At 37.2% G+C, this 22,421-nt stretch overlaps 2 protein-coding genes across 2 annotated transcripts; one reads left to right on the top strand and one right to left on the bottom strand.

The window, feature by feature from the left end:
- Nucleotides 1-1,103: 1,103 nt before the first annotated feature.
- LOC142637951 (autophagy-related protein 18c-like) lies at nucleotides 1,104-6,529 on the top strand. The gene is made up of 5 exons (XM_075811938.1): nucleotides 1,104-1,396; nucleotides 2,228-3,018; nucleotides 3,659-3,917; nucleotides 4,650-4,773; nucleotides 6,036-6,529. Exons 2-5 carry the CDS (start codon nucleotides 2,260-2,262, stop codon nucleotides 6,127-6,129), a joined length of 1,236 nt encoding a protein of 411 aa, XP_075668053.1. The 5' UTR covers nucleotides 1,104-1,396; nucleotides 2,228-2,259; the 3' UTR covers nucleotides 6,130-6,529.
- Nucleotides 6,530-8,407: 1,878 nt separating this feature from the next.
- Nucleotides 8,408-11,164, bottom strand: LOC142640714 (uncharacterized). The gene is made up of 3 exons (XM_075814934.1): nucleotides 10,287-11,164; nucleotides 9,995-10,138; nucleotides 8,408-8,968 (listed from the first exon to the last, which is right to left on the bottom strand). The coding sequence occupies exons 1-3, from the start codon at nucleotides 11,094-11,096 to the stop codon at nucleotides 8,873-8,875; spliced, it is 1,050 nt and encodes a 349-aa protein (XP_075671049.1). The 5' UTR covers nucleotides 11,097-11,164; the 3' UTR covers nucleotides 8,408-8,872.
- Nucleotides 11,165-22,421: the final 11,257 nt, after the last annotated feature.

Below are 22,421 nucleotides of genomic sequence, written 5' to 3'. Positions count from 1 at the left end.
GGAATGGAATGTATCTAAGCAAGGGAAAGGAATGGAATAGAATTATATAACCTTGATTGGATGTTTTAAAATAAGGGAATGAAAAAGAGTGAAATGTAACACTCCATTTGTTTCAATGGAAAACCTTGTGTAAAGATAGTTTTCCTTATTTTCCAATGTTTGGTAGCATAAAAAAATATGAGTCAAAGGAAAACTATCTTTGGTCAATATAAAAAGTATGACTTATTTTTAGAGATTGTTTTCCATTAAATTTTTTTGGAAAACAACTCTATCTCACAGCAAGCTAAATAAGGGAAGTTAAGAGGTTGTTTTTCAACTTATTTAAAGTTGCTACCAAACATTGGAAAATGAGATAGTTTTATGGAAAATGCTTTTTAGAAAATGACTCATTTTCTAGAAAACATCATTATTGAAACAAACAGAGCGTAAGTAATCTTGTTTAGGAGGAATATAGAGGGAATGATATGAAATTATTTTATGACAATATTACTATTAGACTCCTATTTCAAAATAATGGGTTGAATATATAGGGGTATTTTGGGAGTTTTAGTAAAACATTTATAAAATCAAATTTCATTCCCTCCCATTTCTCCCAATTTTAGGGGGAATGAAAATTTGAGATTTTAAGAGAATAAAGAGGAATGAGTGTTCCCTCATACAGAGTTGACTTTTCATTCCCTCCATTAAAACTCTTAAATAAGGAAATGGAAGAATATTCTAAAATTATTCGTTTTATTCATTTCCATTCCATTCCATTTCATTCTATTCCTTTATCCACAATAAGGGCTAAGTGGAAGGTAGGAGTTTTGATCCCAAATTTGATATTTAAGCAATGGGCGATAGCTATCCTAGAGAAATAATCAGTAAATACTACTAATATTAATTTTTTTTCTCTTTTGTGTGGAGAAAGAGGTTTTTTTTTTTTTAAAGGAATTATTATTAAGTAATGTAATGTAATATTCAGGGGGGAAAATAGAAAAGAAAAGGCAATGTATATACATAAAGCTAAAGGTTGGTTAGTTTAAAAAATAAAAAAAAAGAAGAGAGAGAGAGAGAGAGAGAGGGATTGGGTATATTGTGGGAAGGAAGGAAGGAGAGAATTCAGTGGGAACAAGTGCATAATAAGAAAAAAGAAAAAGAAAAGAAAAGAAAAGGCGGTCTCTGGCCTCTGAATCTGAATCTAAATTGTAATTGAGATTTGAGACGACGACACGACAAGTGGTGCGGCGTCTCTTCCTCGAACTCGAACTCGAACTCGAACTCAAACTCAAACTTAAAAGTGTTTGTTTTTATTTATTTATTTATTTATTTTGTGTGATAATCCTCTTCAATCGGAGAGGGATAGATCTGATCAGAAACAAAACACCAAAGACAAAGACAAAGACAAAGACAAAAGGTATTTCCACTGATTATTATTCCCTAATTTGCCTCCTTCTGTCTAATGACTGTGAATCACTTCTTCATTCTTTATGGTATTTACGATCATTTGACTTGTTAACAATTTGGATCGCAATTAATTTTGAATAGGAGGATGATCTTTCTTCATTAGTTTTGGTGTCGCTGTGCTGTGTTTCTCTCATTTTCTTAATTCGATTCTTCGTATTTCTTCTTTGTATTCAATATCATTATCAACTCAAACCCACATCTTCATTACTGCATTTGACTTATATGCATTTACTCTCTTCTTTTCGTTTGATATGATATCCCAAAAGCTGCTACCATTATTGTAGTAATTGTAATGTCAAGTTATCCAGACCCACCTTTGCTCTACTAAACAGACCAGTACATTTCAAATGAATTTTTGTAGCATCTCTATTGGGTTTGGTATTCGGGAGAGGGAGGGAGGATTTGTAATTTAATGTTCCCAACAATGTGAATTAGACTCTGATTAAGTATCCCATTGATGTTCACTATAGTCTATAGTTGATAATTAACAAGAACAATTTTACATAACATAACATAACAAATTAAAGGGATCGGGGCTTCACCAACCACGACTGAAAAAAAGGTGATTCTGTTCATTTATTGTCGTTACCTTTCATTGGTGGTAGTGGTAGGTTGCTTCAGATTTCATGTTTAGCATTGTGTACATTACAGCTTTTTTTTTTTTTTTTCTTTTTGTAACTTGTCTGATATTGCTGAGCCTGAGGGTTTCCCTCTTCCTATTCAGTTCCATAATCATTCAAGGCTTTGATTATCCATGGTTTCCTGCATTTATTCATTGCAGCTAGCACTTTGATAACTGTCAATTCATCGCACATGAGTTCCACAGTTTCAACATCTCGAGGATTACTTCCACCGGCAAGGATTGGCACCTGTGAAACCCCAAATGCCGGGCCTTCTGGTTCTTTCAGCCAACCTGAACTGGAGTTCAATGACACTGATGACACTGAGTTACTCTCTGTATCTTGGAATCAGGACTATGGTTGCTTTGCTGCTGGCACAAGCCGTGGTTTTCGTATCTATAACTGTGACCCTTTCAAGGAAACTTTTAGACGTGATTTGAAAAGTGGGGGTTTTAAAATTGTTGAGATGCTCTTCAGGTGCAACATTCTGGCACTTGTCGGTGGTGGAGCTAATTCCCAGTATCCACCAAATAAAGTTATGATTTGGGATGATCATCAGAGCCGGTGCATTGGTGAATTTGCATTTAGGTCTGAGGTTCGTGCTGTGAAATTAAGACGGGATCGGATCGTTGTTGTTCTTGAGCACAAGATTTATGTATACAACTTTATGGATCTGAAGCTTCTTCATCAGATTGAGACTCTGGCAAATCCTAGGGGTTTGTGCTGCCTCTCACACCATTCGAATGCATTTGTGTTGGCTTGCCCAGGTCTTCAAAGAGGACAGGTTCGAATTGAACACTTTGGGCTGAATATGACAAAATTAATTCAAGCTCATGATTCTCAGATTTCATGCCTCACCTTGACAATGGATGGGCTGCTTCTTGCAACTGCTAGTACAAAAGGCACTTTGATAAGAATATTTAACACAATGGATGGGAGTCGCTTACAAGAGGTAGCTTACCTGCTTATTGATTTTTGTATCATATATATATATATATTTTTATTCTCTCAAGCTTATGCTACATGGTTTTAGGATGCAATCTTCAAACTTAATTTTTAACACCTCAGCATGGTATTGAATACTCAATAATTTGAAGGAAAAAAAATCATTATTCATACTGTTCCTATATTCTGTCCCTAAATTAATGATTCTTGTGACTGATCATCAGGTTCATATTTAATTCCTCTTTTGCTCTAATTCTTTATAGTTTCTCATTCAACATTTTCTCATAATATCACTTTGAGCCATAATTTTTTAATTTCTTTTTGAACAGCTTACATCTTGCCATGGTGGCAATTAAAAAAATTAAATTAAATTTTGAGATCTAATAGATCAATGCCTGATTACCATGTAGTTCCAAAAAGGTGTAATGGCTTTTTTTGAGGATGTCTCCAGAAAGAGAGAAGTTTTGAAACTCATTTATCTTGTTTATTATATTAGGCATTCTTGCATTGGTTACAGAATCTATAGGTCTTTACCTCACCTTTTTTATTAGTATAATTTATTTTATGTGTGGAAGATACAGTGCCCACTTTTGTTGGTCTTTCTTACATTCAATGCTTGCATATTCTCATTAACTTCTTGCATGTAGGTACGTAGAGGAGGCAACAGAGCAGAAATTTATAGTATTGCACTCTCTCCAAATGTCCAATGGTTGGCAGCATCCAGCGACAAAGGTACTGTTCATATATTTAGCCTCAGAGTTAGAGTGGTTGGGGAGGACTCATATGCTCAGTCAAATGCTGCTCAAGGGCTAGCAATGTTGCAGCAGAATTCTTCAACTGCCCTAGATGCTCTTATTTCTCCAAATACTGGTGCCAACCCTGGGTCATCATTATCTTTTATGAGAGGTAAAGGAGGCTTCTCAATCAATAATCCAAAGACTTGGAATGTCTGCAATTAATCTTCCTGGAAATTTGCAACTTTTCACTAAGGATTTAAGTGAGACACAGTTGATTGTGAAAATTTTTACATGCTCTTTGAGATAATTGAACATATCTGCTCTGAAATGTTAACATTTAGTGAAACATGAATATTATTATTAACTCTTATGGATACTTTTTCATATGAAGTGTGTATTCTGATCATGGCTTGGCTGAGCCTGTTATATGGTTACTCTTTTTACATGGAACTCTTATGTTTAATTTTGTATGGTTACACTTCAAATATTAAACTAAAAGGCCACAGTTGTGAACTTGTATCATCTCAAACTTAAATAATTCATGAAAACATTGTTTGAATATATAATGAAGAAATACTTAACAAAATAAAGTGTTAGGCTGGGCTAGGCCAGTCCATGCCAATGTACATCATGTCCAAGGCTAGCCCAAAACTTGACCCGCTTTTAAAAATGAGCCCAGCTCATCCTACAGGTCTCTTGGCCCAAGGGCTAATATTTCTGCCTGCACTGGGAGGCATACCTTTGGGATCAGCTAAATACTGTGCTAGAAATTTAACCTGCCCCAACTCATATCTCTGAACTTTTGTTGAGTGGTTTTCCTTGACATTGTGGAGTGGGAATGGTCTTATAGTGTTTTCTTCCTATACATCTAACCTATCTAATTTTTCTGTTACTTTTCCAGGGGTTTTACCAAAATATTTCAGCTCAGAATGGTCATTTGCTCGGTTCCACTTGCCAGAAGACACACAATTCATTTCAGCATTTGGATCTCAGAACACTGTTGTTATAGTTGGTATGGATGGGAGGTAAGTAACTGTACTATTTGTTTATTTTTATATTGGGAAATTATAATTCTTTTTTGTGTGTAGAATTAGAGAGCATAATTCTAGTCTGATTTATGTAAGTGAATGAAATTTATATTTAAAATAATTTTTTTTTTAAAAAAAAAACCCATAAAACTGCCATTAAGCTCTTTGTTCAAATGACATCTGCTTCCTTTGTAAGAGCAAGGTGGAGAGTGAGGCCATGGGTTCAAGACCCCCAAGATCTGTGTGAATTACTAATGAAAAAGATTCTTAAAACTGATTCCTGTTAGGTCCTGATTTCTGGAGTTGTTTTGGATTAATTAGTTTTTAAAGATTCAAAGATAAAGAAATATATCCAGCACTAAATCTTCTCTCTTCTCTGCTGACTACTTCCTACTGTTTATGCTGATTGGGCAGATAACCTTTTGTTGGAACTATTGACAAGTTATATTGTTGTCATTTTGTAGTAAATCTCTGACCTCTGTACCTAATTGCTTGTGTCTCATGATTCTCCTCAACTAGTTCATTTTGTTTTTTATGCGGAGAAGCTCTTTCATACGCTTAAAATTAATTCTTTCTAACGATGAGTACTACATTGTTTTGATAAATTAATGACGAGTACTACTTTTATTAGTAGCATGTAGCTCTGTGTATTTTGTTTGGAAATTGGAATATCTAGTCACCTATATAGTATACCATTTGGAGTGACATAAGATCCATGACAATTTTAAGTAACCTAGAATAGTTGACGACATTGAGATGATGATTTCTACCAACTTGGTTGGTGGATTTGGTATCAGCTCTATCCCTCAAAGTAGGAGACTAATACAGCTTGAAGCAAGTTGCAGTGACCTTATGTAGTGATTGGGTGGCTGTGTATGTGGACTTGACTGTTTTGTGTGTGTGTGTGTGGAACTTACTGCACATCCTCATGAAGTAAGCCAGTAATCTGTTGTCAAGTAAGAAGACTAATTAAGCATATGCTTAGAACACATTTGAGTTATCATGTGCTTGATCATGCAAACCTCTCAATGTTCATTTGGATCTCTTGTGTCTGCAATCCCTAATGATATGCTTGAGAGGTCTGAAGTGAGCTACATGCCAATGAAAATTTATCCCTTGCAGATACCCATAGCCTAGGCTAAGATAAATCTGATATCGGGTAGCAGTATCAACAAAAATCGTTATACAGTAGTATTATTAATCTGCTCCTCTCAGATTTGGACTATTAGTCTCTCTTACCCTTTTTCCCGCACTATCAGCTTCTACAGATGCAGCTTCGACCCAGTGCATGGAGGGGAGATGCTACAGCAGGAATATGTACGCTTTCTAAAAACTGAAAGTAGGCCTGGATAGGGATGTACTGATAGCATGAGCAGTAAATTCTTCTCATCATGTGTAAAAATGAAGCTCGAATGTCTTGCTGTGTAAATTCATCTTAAGGCTGTAGTGGTCTTCTTCACGGATGATGTATATATAGGTCTTATTACCGAGTATCATGAGATACAGACTAAGAAATATTGAAATGTTCAATTAAGAGCTAAAAGGGGAAAAAATGTATTTGTCAATAATTAATTGGTCCTGACAAATTCATGTTGTATGTGATCTTGGTGTTTATGTACAATTTGATTTTTTTTTTTTTTTAAATAGGGTAAAAAAAATAAAATCAAACAATTATTTGAGAACATTATCAAATATATGCTTACATGACCAATTAGGATGGTAAATATATTGGTTCCGCATAGGGTTGCAAGCCAACCAAGTATGAAATGTTCTGAATTGTTCATCAACAGATTAAATTATATGTTTAAACCTGATTCATTTTCTTGTCAAACAAGTTCAAGCATAATAATGAGCTGATTGATTAACTTAATTTTTTATCCACTTAGAATAAATATCACAATTAAAATTCTTTTACTCCTTTTCAAATTTATGCTAATAATTAAAAATTAAAGTATAGTTAAAATTATATTATTGAGTTAATTAGATGAAATGATTTTTATTTTATGAACTTATGAAAATCACCAATTCTATATTGTTAAAAATTATATATATAGTTTTTACTACGATATGGAATATTATCAATAAATTATAAGTAATTGTTTGATTTTTTTTTATGAACTTGTTTACAAATAGACACAGTATCAAGTTTATTTAAGTATATTTTCATATATATATATATATATATATATATATATATATATATATATATATTTATAAATATGTAATATTATATATTCTTAAATCAAACCTTGTGCTAGTGACTATGACTCATTTATTAGTGAAGCCTAAATTTGAGCTTGATGTTTAGGGGAATGGTTTTATGGTGTTTTCTTCCCATTATCCCACATATCTATTTCAGCTCAGAATGGCCATTTGCTCAGTTCCACTTGCTAGAAGACGAAACCTTTTTGGATCTCAAAAAACAGGTTATTATAGTTGGTATGGATGGGAGGCATGTAACTATACTATCTATTTATTCTTAAATTGGCAATGTATATGTGGGGCTCAAGAACGCAAAAGCTAAAAAGAACTAGTATGATTCCTGATTTGCATAACTAATATATGGAGAATACGAGACGGAAATCCACAATAGAAGAATCAGATAAATGATCAAGGATAAAAAAGTTGAGTCACTGCTAACAATTGACAAGAACGGTGCTTTCGAGGGAGTTACAAGAATAAAACAAAGCTGAACTCTTCTAAAGAGCTCTTCTTACTTTCTCTCTCCCAGTTTTTATCTCAATATTTCTGGATCCCCTTCCCTGTTGATTCTCTTCCCCTTTTTATAGCACCTCTCCTCTTCTAGCTGTCCTGTTCTCTAGCCGGATTTTGGGGGTGTGGCTTGTCCCATTAGCACACCTTTCTGCCATTTTGTGATCATCAGGGCAGGTTTTAGGGCTATCCCCCTTGCTCAGGCCAGTTAATCAACAATTAATGCGGCTGATATTAGGTGAGGAGGGTCTTAAATGCAGGGTTGATGGATGCGTTGGGTTCTATGTTTTTCCTTACACATTCCCATGGTAATTCGATGAAGTGAGACTATTTCGGTCAAACGGCAAGGTGTTCCTTGATAGGGTTGTACCTCTTAAGAACACGGGCTCCATGAGTGTCCCAAGCTTGGTCCTCAGTTCGATCTTGTTGGACCCCAAGTTCCTCTAATTTCCCTTGGGCTTTAAGGCAGGTGTCCTGCCGTGGAAGGAGCACCATAACTTGACCTCTTGAGGTCAATGTCTCCGAGGTGCGCCCGGGTGTGTCTCCCACCAATATACTTTTGTTTCTATGTATCAAAAGAGAACATAATTTTAGTATTGATTTATGTAAGTCATTTTTTGCCGATGACTTATAAGTAGTAAATGAAATTGATGTAAAAAAACAAAATTCTTAAAACTACAAATGAGCTATAATTCAAATGGCATATCCTCCCCTTGTATGGGCAAGGAGGAGGGCGAGGCCAACCCTTAAGATCCATATGCAAATACAAATGAAAGTAAACCCATCACTTTTAGTTGATTCCTATTTGATTGTGATTTTTGGAGTTGTTTTGGGCTAATTAAACTCTTTTGATTTCAAATATAAGGAAATATCATCACCCTTTAAATATAAGTAAACCCATCACTTATATTACAAAAAATAAAAATAAAAATACAAGTCTTTAATAACATAAGAAAAATGTAATTTTGCACTAAGAATGTGACATAATTAATAATGAAACAACTTCTCTTTCTACACAAACCTCACGGGACCGATTTGACCAAATTGCTTCGTTGATGTGGGTAAAAAGAAGTGTAGCAACAATAAATAATTGTCTAGATTTCACACATTACCCCACACTACCCCTCTATTTGCGCAATCACCAATTGGTTTGGAATGTTTAAAAACCCAACTGAAGATGACTTTCCTATTTATAACACAATATTAAAATAAAATAAAAAACCTAAGCCATTTATTTGCCCAAGACTTGCATGTTTATATTGATTTATATATTGTCAATAGGCCTTGGATTTGTTTCTTCACGAAATTACAAGGTAGAGTTTTTGACATTCAAGTGAAGGATAGCTCTCCATCTCCACACCATCCCAACTGAATCTTGATCAAGTTAAAGCTTAGATTTGACATTACTCTTGTCATCAAGAACAAGCATCACCTTCCCAACCACTTTCCTATCTTCGATAGCAGAAAAGGCAAGGTTGGCCTGTAATGAACAAGAAATTGAGTTGATTAGATGAAGTTCAATCAACCAGTATACATTAATCTAAAATTAGATTGTCTAAACTTAACCTAGTGGATCCTTTTAAGCAATATATGCTAGCATGTTGCAAGATACAGCAGCTTGTTCAACTAAGCTGCTGAAGAGCTACTCCAAGGATGTGAAATCTAATTTTACTCTTCTTTTTTTTTTTGGATTCATTTTAAGTGGGATGGGGGGATTCAAACCCATTGCCATTTCTAAGAAGAAAAAGAAAGAAAGAAAGACAAGTATTATTGTATCATGATAATTTTACGAATTTGAAGCAACTTGTAAATTATGCTTGCAATAGGAAATGACTTTGTTCCAACTATTGAATTCTTCTCATGACACCCATTCTACACTTCTGTGTTCACAATTTGGCCCTGGTTCCAAGTTCAAGAAATTGTATCACACACACACTTCAAGGATAACAACCAAGACAAAGGTTGAACATTTCAAAAAGCATTTCTTCTCTGTTCTGAATTGAAAAGAGAATTCAATTCACAGGATAAGCTCTAGAATAATATTAAATCAATGGACACTTAATCAGAAGAGATCATCAGTGAATGAAAAATATTCCATTCTGAACCAAGTTATCTGGCCCAACGAATCTAATGAGGCTTGGTAAGGCAACCCACTCAACTGTAAAGCTTTGAGTTGATTAGCAACCTGATAGGTGAACCAAACCTAAATTGGAGCTCTAAGTCCTAAAATGAATTTGAAGTTATATTACTTATTAACTGATCAAGGCTATGGTGATGTGCTTTGCAAATTAAAAGAAGGTATGGTTTTTTTTTTTTTTTTTTTTGGGGGAGGGGATAAGAAGAAGAAAGAGCTTAAGGTCCGTTTGGATTGAGGGAGAGGGAGAGGGAGAGGGAGGGGAAGTAGAGTAGAGTTGGATGGAAATTAGTCTAATTTTTGGCCAACTCAACTCTACTCTACCCCCTCCCTCCCCTCTCCATCCAAACAGGCCATTAAGGATTTACTGACCTCAGACAAGTTGTAAGTATGAGAAATGTGGATGGTAATCAAGCCTCTTGCCATCCATGAGAGCAGCTCCCTAACAGAATCTTCAAGAACATGCGGTCGATGAATTTTGTAGCTACCCCAGTAAAGTCCATGCACTGTCCAATTCTGGTAGTTTAAGCAGGATGATGCATTATAAAATTTGATAATGAAACTATATATAAATAAAATGCAGAGAATCCTCAAGCATTGAACAGAAATCAGAGCTATGGATTGGTGGAGATTAAAAACTAGTATTTAATTAATGGTTTGATACCTTGACGAGTGCGATGTTAGCAGGGATGACAGGGACCTCACCGCTAGCAAAGCCAATGACAAGAATGTGGGCACCCCAATTCAAAAGCCTCATGGCTTCTTTAGCAAGCTTGCCTCCCACTGGATCGTACAAAACATCAACCCCTTTGAGGTTTCTGGACTTGAGAAAGTCCTTCACACTTTGGGTAACCGTAACGCTTTGAGAGCTCAAGTCAACGACATGATCAGCAACACCCAATGACTTCAAGAAACGGACCTTTTCAGTACCCCTAGCGACGGCAATAACAATGGCTCCGCAAACCTTTCCAATCTGAAGAGCAGCAAGACCAACCCCTCCGGCGGCACCAAGAACCAACAAGACCTGACCAGAGGAGAGCTGAGCCCTGTGGACAAGGGCCACATGTGAGGTTCCAAAGGCTACAGGAAGCGCACCAGCTCCCACCAAATCACACCCATCTGGAACGCGAAACAGTTGTGACTCCTCGGTAACGATGAAGTGAGCATAGGAGCCGAGAGCCGCGAAGGAACAAACAGGGTCTCCCACTTTGAATTGGGAAACCTTGGGACCAACAGCATCGACTACTCCAGAATAATCGGATCCAGGGATGAAGGGCAGAGGAGGCTTCTCCTGATACTTACCCTTTATCTGAAGGTAATTCGCATAGTTCAAGCTCGACGCTTTCACCCTCACTCTCACCGCCGTCGGAGACTCTAATGCTGGGATTGCCTCCTCCTTGCTCAATACTATGGGCGATGATTCCCGATCTCTTGTCGTCGGATCACCCAATTTCCTCACCACTAGTGCTTCCATTTTCTTCTTTCTTTCTTTCTTTCTCAAAAAATTCTCCTCTTCTTTCTTTGACTTTTATTCATAATCATAAAGATTAGAAATTATCCTTTTTTAGGTAACTCCAGCTGGAGTTCCTAAAATTCTATTTTCTAGATTTTTTTTTTAAACTTATTTTTTAGAGATTAATTTAGTTTTACTGTCTCATTGTCATTTAATATAAATATTGTAAGCGCACAATTGCACCTGGCCCCAAGAACAGTTACGGGCTCAGGCCCAATGAGCCTTAAACAATATGAATTTGTAGAGTGTGAGCTTGGAACCCAGTTAGAAGTGACTAAGGAATAATTGAAAAGTCAAAGATTACTAACACTTGAAAACAACAAGGAATATTGTAAATCAACCTCCTCGGACGTAAGCCAAGAGTTGTTCTTATATTATCTCTTGTCCTTTTCTTCTTTTTCTTTTTGATTACAAAAAAGTCCGTCCCCTTTTTCTGTTCTAGGTTGCTCCTTAAATACTCTTCTTTTTGATACTTTGTACACGTGTTGCCCTAACTCCCCCTTAGCCTAGATATTTCTTTTCTAAGTGCCTTTGAATAGTAACCAGAAGTTTCCCCTTCACTGTTCAGGTGTCACTTCCTCATTAATGCGGCCAGTGTGGTAGGTGCAGGATCTTTAATGCGGATGTGGCAGCCTTTACCTTTGGTATTTCCCTAACATCGGCGCTTCCAGGACATTCAAGGGTTCACCCCTTTTAACTATTGGTCTTGGCCGTGTCATTCCCCAACCTTTACCATGAAGTCCCTGGTTCTCCAGTGTCCGTCCGAGGGGAAAATCACCCTCGGCTGGACCCTCGGATCCTCGGCATATGGGCCGACCCGTAGTACTAATAAATTCTGAATCCAAAAGCAGGTCGGCCTTCTTTAGCACGGCCCAAAGGCCCACATCCCCATCAGGGTCTTTTTACCCCCCACAAATATACTTAAAAAAATATTCATTAAGATGCATAGTATAATTTTTACATATATAATTTAAATATTATTGATAATCATTCTTACATATATTTTTTAACTTTTTAAAAAATTTTGTAAAAATATTATTAGGTAGATGTAAATTGTCTATTTTTTAATTTTTAATTTTTTGGTTTTTTTACACCATAACTTACTTGGATGGATATTTATGACGTAGTCCCATATTTAACTCTAAAATTAAGAAATAAAACTCTCTCTAAAAGTAAATAAACTCTCTCTTCATAATTGGATATCATTTGTAAAATTTAATTAGATTTTCTCTTAACTTTACTTTTATATATATGTAATCTTATTCAATTAGCTTAATACAGAATTAGTTTTTCCATATTTTCTCTTAAAGTTTGTTACTGTATAACCCCGTTTCATAAGATAATTATTTCAGCATGAGATAAAAGATCAAAGGACCTGGATAGTAGGTTGATTTTACACATTGTGATTGTGGGTAGGGGTGTCCATGCCAACCGAAGACCCCCTGAAACCGACCAACCCGACCGGAACCGACCCGTCACGGTCGAGCTGACATCTCCGACGGGTCTCCAACATCAGAACCCGACTCCGGCAGGTCGAGTGGCTGGTTTTGTCCTAAAAAACCCAAGCCACCCGACCCGCTCGACAAAAAGTCAAAGAACGATGAAAATCACAAGATCCGACGACGATCTGGCTCTTCTCAGCTCCGATCTGACAATGTTTGGGCTTCCTTCACTTAGATCAGCTCAAATCCGGCTAAGATATGGTCTCTTCCTTACTCAAATCCGGCGAATCCAGCCTAGATCTACTCAAACTCAGCCAAAACTCCGGTAAGCCAGACTCCAACTCGGCCAAATTTTCATATATTCGAAGGAATCTCGCTTAACTCTCGTTAGATTAGGGCAGATCTGACAAGATCCGGCCAAATTTCGGCTAAAAACTAGCGAATCGAAAAACCCGAAGTCGACCGATTCTCACTCGAAATCCAATATGACCAGGCTCGGCTGATCTGAAACTATATTCGGGTCGATTGCGAGTCGAAAACTTCCCCACCCGATACTTTCGGGTCGAGTCTGGGTTAGGCACAATCCCGACCCGGCCTGACTCGTGGACACCCCTAATTGTGGGGCCATAACAGATCATGTCGAAGTAGGATAATGTTTCCCTTTGATTGTGTTGAGTCAATGTGCTATGGAAGTTTGTTTTGTTAACGTTCGTGTCTTTAAGTAATAAGGGTGTTTGTAGTTCTTGGTAGTTGGAGTCCAATAGTTCATGTTAGTTTAGTTGGGTCCTAGTTTTTTGGAGAAGATTATGTGAAATGTGAGTCCCATGATTAGTAGTTGTTGAGTGTAAGTGTTTAGAGGCTCTTTTATATTTATTTTTTTGAGTAAAGGTTAATAATTTGCATCTATTATAATTTAGAAATATATATTTTTATTTTCAAACAAATAAAAATCATAAATTTTAGAAATAAGCAGTAACTGTAATTTCCTCTTATATGTGTGTGTGTATATATATATATATTAAATATTAGTACAAAAAAAAAATTATACTCATTTATTTATATTATTATTGATGATGACATCATAAAATCTTTTTTTTTTTTCATTTATGATTTTTATATTTGGGAAGTAAATAGTCAAAAAAGAATTTAAAAGTTAAATAATATTTTAAAGTACAATGATAAGCTACTTTCTCTTTTCACATTCATGTGGATCATTTTTTTTATTGTTCAAAATTTAAATAATTGTAAGGACCCAATAGTGCCTAAGCCCAAAAAGAAAATAATCTAGGCCCAAAGAGCCCAATACAATAAATTTATAGAGAGTGAGCTAGAAAACTAGGCTTTGATAAATTAAATAGTAATTACAGTGAGCTCAGATGATAAGAAAATAAGAATAAACTGGTTTTGCCCAAAGAAAATCATCATCGGCATAGTCTAAGGAAACTAGTTATATATATATATATATATATATATATATATATATATATATATATATATATATATATATATATATCTTTTGAATTTACAAGTCTAGTTCTTGTTGCTACAGTGTTTTTTCTCTCAAATCTCTGATCCCCCTGCAAGGGGCTTCTTTCTCTACTATATACCCCTCTTTTCTTCATCTCCACCGTCCACGTGTGGGTCGAGATGTTGGCTTTGATCCTTGTCTCATCAGCACCTTTCTGAAGTTTTTGGGAGTAGCTGTAAGGTTGCTAGCCACTATTCAGGTATCACCTCCACATTAATGCGGTTAGAGGGTTAGCTGCATAGCATTCAATGCGGTGGTAGCAACTTTCCCTTAGATATTTCTTAGTTTTCCTTTGTTCTATATTTCCCTTATGTTTATCCTTATCAATAGAACCTTCTGAAGAGTTGCCCTCGAGGGTAGACCAATCCTTCTGACCTCTGCTTTGCTTAGCCGAGGAGGCATTCCTCCTCAAACTACCTTCCCAAACCTTCGCAATCATAGTTTGCTCTTGAAGCTCTAACTCTTACGTCTTCTTTATCGTCTATCTGTCATCAAACCACTAAGCATTTTTGGACAAAGCTCGTGGCCCAACATATACTCTTGGGCCCTTTATCCCTACAACAATCATCTCACTTATCGTTTATGGTGGACCTTTCTTTTTTAGTACCTTTTTTTATTGTTAAAAATTCAAACAAATAAACCGAAGAAATTGGCTTAATGGTTTTTAAGATTTCATGATATTCATGAGATTCTAAATTTGAAACCTCTTACCAAATAAAATGTCCAAAGTTTATACCATGTTTTAGATTAGATTATAGGTTTTTAATTTTTTCAATTAAATTCTCAAATCAATGCTTATGTCCGTATCTGCTATTCATTTTTGTTATTTTATGCAACAACAAAGTTGGTAAAATTACATTATTATCATCATCATCATCATCATCATCATCATTAGGGGAAGCCATTAACAAAACCATGCATTTCACTTAGACCTTATTAGCTTCACTAAGTGGGAAAGCTAGAAAATCTAGATGAGACATAAAGTTTTATCAATAATATCTCTTTTTTTTTTTTTTTAAGAATAATATAAATGAATAACGAAGTTAGACATCATAGACTTTAATGTTTAAATTGAATTTGGTTTTATAAGTCTAAGACTTTAATTAATAAAATTAAAAATTTGGAACTTTCTAATAAGGTATAAGATATCTAGAGTTGATTATGGTCAAGAATTGTTAGGCTTGATTTCTCTGTCGTTAAGAAAGTTTTGGCTCCGGCCAACTTCTGCTGTAGAATTTTCTGTCTCTTCTTTCTGAAGGAGTGTCTATCCTCTTAAGGTAACAATTTTACCTTTTGAGTTTGTGGTTTTTTTTTGTGGGATATCGGGAAACACTTTTCTTCTTCTTTCATGGAGGATCTAAAAAAATCTTGGAGCAACCTTTCCCTCAACGAGAAAGAGGGTTCCAGATTCACTCTTCAGAATCAATTTCAATCCTCTGAGTTCATTATAGCGGCAAAATTCTTAACAAAACGTGTTTTGAATAAGGAAGCCATAGCACAAACCTTTAGGCAACTATGGAGATCCACTGGTGGTTTTAGAATTCGAAGTCTCACTGATCATATTGTCTTATTTGTTTTTAGTAATATGGTCGATGTTAACCGTGTGCTCCAAAGTGAACCATGGTGCTTTGATAAGCATCTTGTCATCATGAAAAAAAAAATGAGAATGATGTCCCTCTTAGTGAGTTGCAGTTTACTCAGGCTTATTTTTGGGTCCAAGTCCATGATATTCCAATTCGCTTTATGTCGAAACAAGTGGCCAAAGAGATATGTGATACTACTGGGACAATCTGTTGATCAATAGGAGAGGTGGATGAAGATGGTGGTAGTTTTATACGTGTGAAGGTGTCTTTGGATGTTTCTCTACCTCTCTGCAAAGGTCGGCTGATTTCTTTGGAAAATGGCAAAAAGATCTGGGTCAAGTTCAAGTACGAAAGACTCCCGATATTAGTTATTGGTGTGGTCGTCTGGACCATGATGATAAAGACTGGGCGCTGTGGATTAACAGCAAAGGTACTCTCTCAAATGACCAGAAACAGTATGATCTAAGCTTGAGAGCCTCGTTGTACAAATCCTATAACAAGCTTGTTATTTTTGTTCCTGGGTATTATGAGTAGGTTGGTCCTTCCACTTCCAGCAATGCCTCTGAGAAGGGTGGTGAGCACCATTCGTCGGCAAGGGATTTTTTTGATCGTTGTCCACCACGCCAAAACCCAAGTATGGAAACTAACGTTCATGGAGGGAACATTGATGATGAATTATCTCCCCCCCCCCCTGTTAACTGAGTCACCAAAATCTCCAACTGGCTGAAATTCAAATTTGCTCAAATCTACTACAGCATACATTAGTGCAGAGTCCAATAAAGAAAGCGAGAACTTGAAAGGAAAGGTCATAGGCCCTATAAATGATCAAGCTGCCCAATCCTCGGGTCAGCTTGTTGAAGGTGATCCTTTTTTAGCAAAGTTGCAGGAGATTGATCTTGATCTCCGGAAATTTGATTGCATAAAATCCGGTAACAAAACCGTGGACTTTGTCTCCCCCATGCATCAGTCTTTAGTCCCTTCCCCAGATCACGTGGTTGGATTATATGAGAATAGCAACAAGGGAGATAATTGTGGGATTTCCAAATCCATAGGTGGTATGGATTTGAAGGATGTGGGATGCATCCGTGGTATTGAAACAGCCCACTCGAAGCTAATTATTGGGCTAATAGCTGGAAATGAGCCCAGTCCAAAAATGATTTTCACTTCTAACAAGGTCAGGCTTCCTCTCCAAGATATTACAAATGGCCCTGGACCTTCAGTGAATCAAAAGCCCAATCAGATTAGCAAATGGGCTAGGCTAGATCGTATGGTCCAAGGAATTAGTGTCGTGGAAGATTCTACACCTTTTATGAGAGAACGTCCATCCGTGGAAGTCTTAGATGCCCAACCTCAGAAAAGAGAATTGTGTACTATAATGGAGCTCCTCCCCAAATCGACTCATCGATGGCGGCTGAAACCCAGCCCCATCGCTCACCATGAACTGTATCAGTTGGAATTACCGTGGGCTTGGGAGCCACCGGAGAGTTTGTGAGCTTTCCGACTTGGTGAAGGCAAAAGGTCCAGATCTGCTCTTTCTGTTGGAAACCAAGTAGAAAAAATCCAAATTGGAATGATTATGATGCTGCTTGAAGTTCGACAACCTTTTCATTGTGCCAAGGATAAATCAGGGGGTGGACTGACATTGCTATGGATGAACAGTCTAGACCTCCACATTCGAACTTTATCACCTCGTCACATTAATGCGGTGGTGAACCCAAGAATTGATGACGCCTGGCACTTTACGGGGTTCTACAGAGCTCCTGAAATGGCCAACCGGGAAGATTCTTGGTCGATATTACGCCATCTCAGCTCTCAGCGCAATCTGCCTTGGGTTTGTATAGGTGATTTTAATGAGATCACCAAAGTTAAGGAGAAATTTGGAGGTGCTTTACAATCTGAAAAGCAAATGCAGAATTTCAGGGACTACGTGGATTTTTGTGGTTTAAAGGATTTGGGGTTCATAGGCTTACCCTTCACCTGGTGTAATAGAAGGTTTGATGGTCAAGTTGTGTGGGTGCGTCTCGATAGGGCCTTCGCATCTGCTGATTGGATTATTAAGTTTCCCTATGTTTGCCTACACCACTTGTCAAGGTCTTCCTTTGACCATGATCCTATATGCTTAGTCTCAGATGATATTCAGGCTAGATTCCATCGCCCTCAAAAGCCTTTCAGATTTAAGGCGAAGTGGATTAAGGATAAGCGCTATGAAGGAGTGGTTCATTTGGCATGGGACATGAACTCTGCTGCTAATCCAATGGGTAAGGTCTTGGGAAAGGTTAGTAATTGCCAAACTCAACTCCAATTGTGGGATAAACATACTTTTGAAAATGTTTGTATATTGTTGGCTCACAAGAGAAAATAGCTAGTTCAGTGGAGGTTGTCTTGATGGCTGGAAGAAATCATGCCCATGTGCAACAATTAAATCAGGAGATCAAGAAGGAATCAATGTTCTAAGACAGAGTGGTTGAGAAATGGTGATCAAAACACGAAGTATTTCCACTGTAGAGTAACAGAGAAAAATAAAAGAAAACTCATTTCAGGCCTAGAGAATGAACAAAGAGTTTGGATTGAGGAGGAACATTAGGTTAGGGATTTGTTGGTTAATTACTACACTTCCCTTTTCACCGCGGCCTCTCCCACTATTTTTGATGTAGTGCTTGGTGGGGTGGATTACAACAACAATGAATGATGAGTTGATGAGACCCTTTGAAGCAGGGGAAGTACAGTTTGCTCTGAAGCAGATGGATGTAGAAACAGCTCTAGGCTTGGATGGTTTCCATCCGCTGTTCTATCAATATTGGAATAAGGTTGGAATGGAAGTCTTAGAGGCAGTGCTTACAGCTCTTAATGTAGGTAGCATCCCTGCAAACCTTAACCATACTTTTCTAAATCTCATTCCAAAAGTACAGAGCCCACAACAAGTCACTGATTTTAGACCTATTAGCTTGAGCAATGTGCTGTATAAATTGATAGCAAAGGTTCTAGCAAATCGCTTAAAACCTCTTTTTCCAAATCTAATCTCCGAGACCCAGAGTGAATTCATGTCAGAGAGACTCATCGCTGACAACATTCTCATCGCTCATGAAACTTTGCACTACTTGAAATCAAAAAGATCGAGTAATATGGGGTATATAGCTTTGAAGCTTGACATGAGCAAAGTGTATGATCACATTGAATGGATTTACTTGGACATTAACTAGAGGTGGATTAACCTTATTTCAATCTGTATTTGATCGGTTACCTATTCCATCATGCTAAATGGTCAACCTCATGGTTTTATCTCCCCCACTCGAAATTTGCGCCAAGGTGACCCTTGTCGCCCTACTTATTCCTATTGGTCATAAAAGGGGCTACATGCTCTATTCCAGAAAGGTGAAGAAGATGGAGATATAAGGGGAGTTTCTTTATGTCCAGTTGGTCCACGGATCTCTCACTTGTTATTTGCTGACAAGTTTGGTATTTTGCAGAGCCACCATTTTGGAGTGTGTGAAGATCTAAACAATCCTCTATTGTTATGAACAAGCTTCGGGTTAGAGTATCAATGGGGAAAAGACTAATCCTTTTTTTTTTTCCAGCTAAAATACACATGTTTAAAATTAAGCAGCTATTCAAAATTTCCTAGGCATCCCAGCAATTCAAAGATATGAGCATTGTTTGGGCCTTCCATCTCTAGTGGGTCAGGTAAAAAAGAAGTCTTTCAGTATCATAAAAGAGAGAATTTGGAAAAAGTTAAAGGGTTGGAAGGAAAAGCTTTTATCACAAGCTGGCTGGGAGATTCTAATCAAGGCAGTAGTTCAATTGATTTCTACATACACCATGTATTGTTTTAAGCTACCAAAAGGGCTTATACATGACTTTGAAACAATTGTTAGGAAATTTTGGTGGGGGTACAAAGGGGAACAAAGAAGAATTCATTGGGTAAGTTGGGAGAAACTATGCCTTCCCAAAGGTGAAGGAGGAATGGGTTTTCGAGAGTTGGGAAAATTTAATGATTCTTTGCTGGCCAAGCAAATCTGGAGGCTTAAAAACAATGACGAATCTCTCTTTCACAGGGTTTTCAAAGCCAAGTTCTTTCCTAATTGTTCTATTTTGGATTGTGAAGCATACAACAAAAGGGGTCATATTCATGGAAAAGCTTTCTTCAGGCTAAACATGTTGTCAAATTGGGGGTAGTTTGGAGGGTGGGAAATGGTCAGGCTATTAAGATCAGGGGGGGATAAATGGCTTCCTAAGGTCTCGGGTTCTAGGATTTTATCTCTAGTTTCAGTTCTGCATCTTGATTCAAAGGTATGTGATTTGATTGATCATGAAAATCATACTTGGAAAAGAGAATTGATTGCTCAAGAATTTCTGCCTCATGAAGTAAAAACCATTGCTGGACTACCTCTAAGTATTCAGGATGTACCTGATAAATTAGTGTGGTTACACTTTCCTTAAGGGGACTATACATCCAGATCAGCCTACCATCTAATGGCGAAGATAGAGAGAAGCTAGCAATCAAGTTATTCATCTGGGGGTAGAAGTGGCAAGATGTGGAAGGGAATTTGGAATTTACAGGTCCCCTATAAAGTTAAACACATGCTATGGAGAGCGACAAATGAGGCTATCCCTACTCTTTATAATTTGATGTGTAGAAATGTCGTAAAATCTACATATTTTCCAAATTGTAAGGATACCTATGAAGACACCATTCATGCTCTATAGGGTTGTCAGATGCTCCTTGTGATTTGGGAAGTAGATGAGGAGTTGAAGAGATTGATCAAGTATAAATTTCATGCATTTGCAAATTTTTTGGAGTTGGCTTTTCTAATGAAGGACAGTATTGATGTGAATCTCCTAGCCATCACTCTTTGGCTTATATAGAATAAGAGGAGCAATGACAAAGTAGGCTCAGCATTTTTGGACTTTCATTTTATCCAGGCAAAAGCTGAAATCCTTCTTCAAGATTTCCAATCTGCTCAAGAGAAAAAGAACAGAGTCTCCATAGCTAATGGCAGAGTTGTTAGATGGATTCCTCCCATCTCCCCTCATTATAAACTCAACTTTGATGGGGGCAGTTTTCAATGAGCAGGGAGTTGTAGGATTAGGCGTCGCGATTTGAGATTGTTTTGGCTATGTGATTGGAGCCTTATCAAAGCGAATTCGCATCCCAGTTTTTGTTGCTACGGTTGAAGTATTAGCTTGTCAAAGAGCAATGGTCTTTGCAAGGGAGGTTAGTGTTTTCGATATTGAAGTGGAAGGAGATGTAGAGGTCATTCTAAAAGCGCTCCTGGCAAGTGATGTGATTCCCCTTGAATATGGTCATGTCCTAAGTGATATCCTTGTATTAGCTGTTGAGTTTTGTTTTTGTTGTTTTTCACATATTAAGGCCTTGTTTGGATTTTGTTAACTCAGTGAACAAAACTGAGTTTTGTTAACTCATAATCCAAAATCATTGGGCCCTACAGGTAGGGATGCTTGTTTGGCTTATTATTGTGTTGTTAACTCAGTTAACAAATCTTAGAATTTTGAGATTTGAGTTAACTAATTCAGAAAAACCTGGTGCTTGTTTTCAAGATATGAGTTATGGGATATCAGTGGCAATTTCGTAATTCTTCAGCACAAATGGGTCCCACTGCCAGTGTCCCGTCCCATCCCTACGCAGCTCCAACGGGTCTTTTTGCCTTTACTATCCCGACCACCTAACAAAGTTCTTCTTCATCATCTCATCACTTTCCCTTTTCCCTTATTCCAAACCCACAGCATAAGCACAACCTTTTGATATCACTGTGAATCCATCTGAAGCACAAGGCCCAACTCTGCCGATCAGCACAAGGCCCATCTTCGACGAAGCTCCATTCACCGATTCCATTTTCCGGTGAGACCCAAACGCTTACATTCCATCTGTTTACAGGCCCAAAGCTTAAAGGGTTCTACCTTGTTTTTTTTGTTTTTCCATGTTCCTCCATTTTTTGCGTTGTGTTTACTGAGAATGCTTGGCTATGAACAACAGAGAAGCTAAAAAGACCCATCAGAGTTGCACAATCATAGAAAAAATTTTCAAAAAAAAAAAAAAAACAGGGATAGTTTTTCTTTACCTTTTTAGCAGAGGGATACTGAAAATTCATTGATGGGTATTTAGAACTTGCTCTTTGCGAAGAAGATTTTTTCATTATTCTAGGTTTGCAATCTTTGAGTTTGCTCATTGGCGCCACTGGTCACGACGGAGGATATAGTGCCATTGGTACATGTCGGAGAGATGGGTGAAGCGACCCTGGCGACGGACGGTGGAGATCGGCGAGAGAGCTTCTTTTGGAGTTATGGGTTCGAGTTTATGCTTTGGGAGAGTATGTGGGTTGAAGGGGGAAGGGGAAATGAGAAAAGAGAAAAAAATGGGGATGAAACCTTCCGCAGGTCGGCTAACAGCTTTGCTCTGACCAAGTTACAAGTATGGGGCCCACAAAAAGTTGAAAATTTTGAGTGATGGCAAGCTGAGTGATATGTGCCAAACTGGTGGGTATAAGAAATTGAGGTATTTTGAGTGATGAGTAACGAAAATTGAGTGAGGAGTGATGAAGAAAAAAAAAAAAAAAAACCAAATAGGGCCTAAGTGTGTTGGCAACTTAGTTGCCCATTTCCTTGCTAGAAATTCTAAATCTGGCAATAAGGGATCATGTGTAATCTATCCTATATTTTTTCAATAAATTTCTTTGGCCAACTAAGCCGAATTCTCAAAAAAAAAAAAAAAAAATCT

This window comes from Castanea sativa, chromosome 6 (genome assembly GCF_040712315.1).
Source record: "Castanea sativa cultivar Marrone di Chiusa Pesio chromosome 6, ASM4071231v1".
Lineage (NCBI taxonomy): Eukaryota > Viridiplantae > Streptophyta > Magnoliopsida > Fagales > Fagaceae > Castanea > Castanea sativa.
The sequence above is the reverse complement of the archived record's forward strand: the minus strand, read 5'-3'. Positions and strand labels throughout refer to the sequence as shown.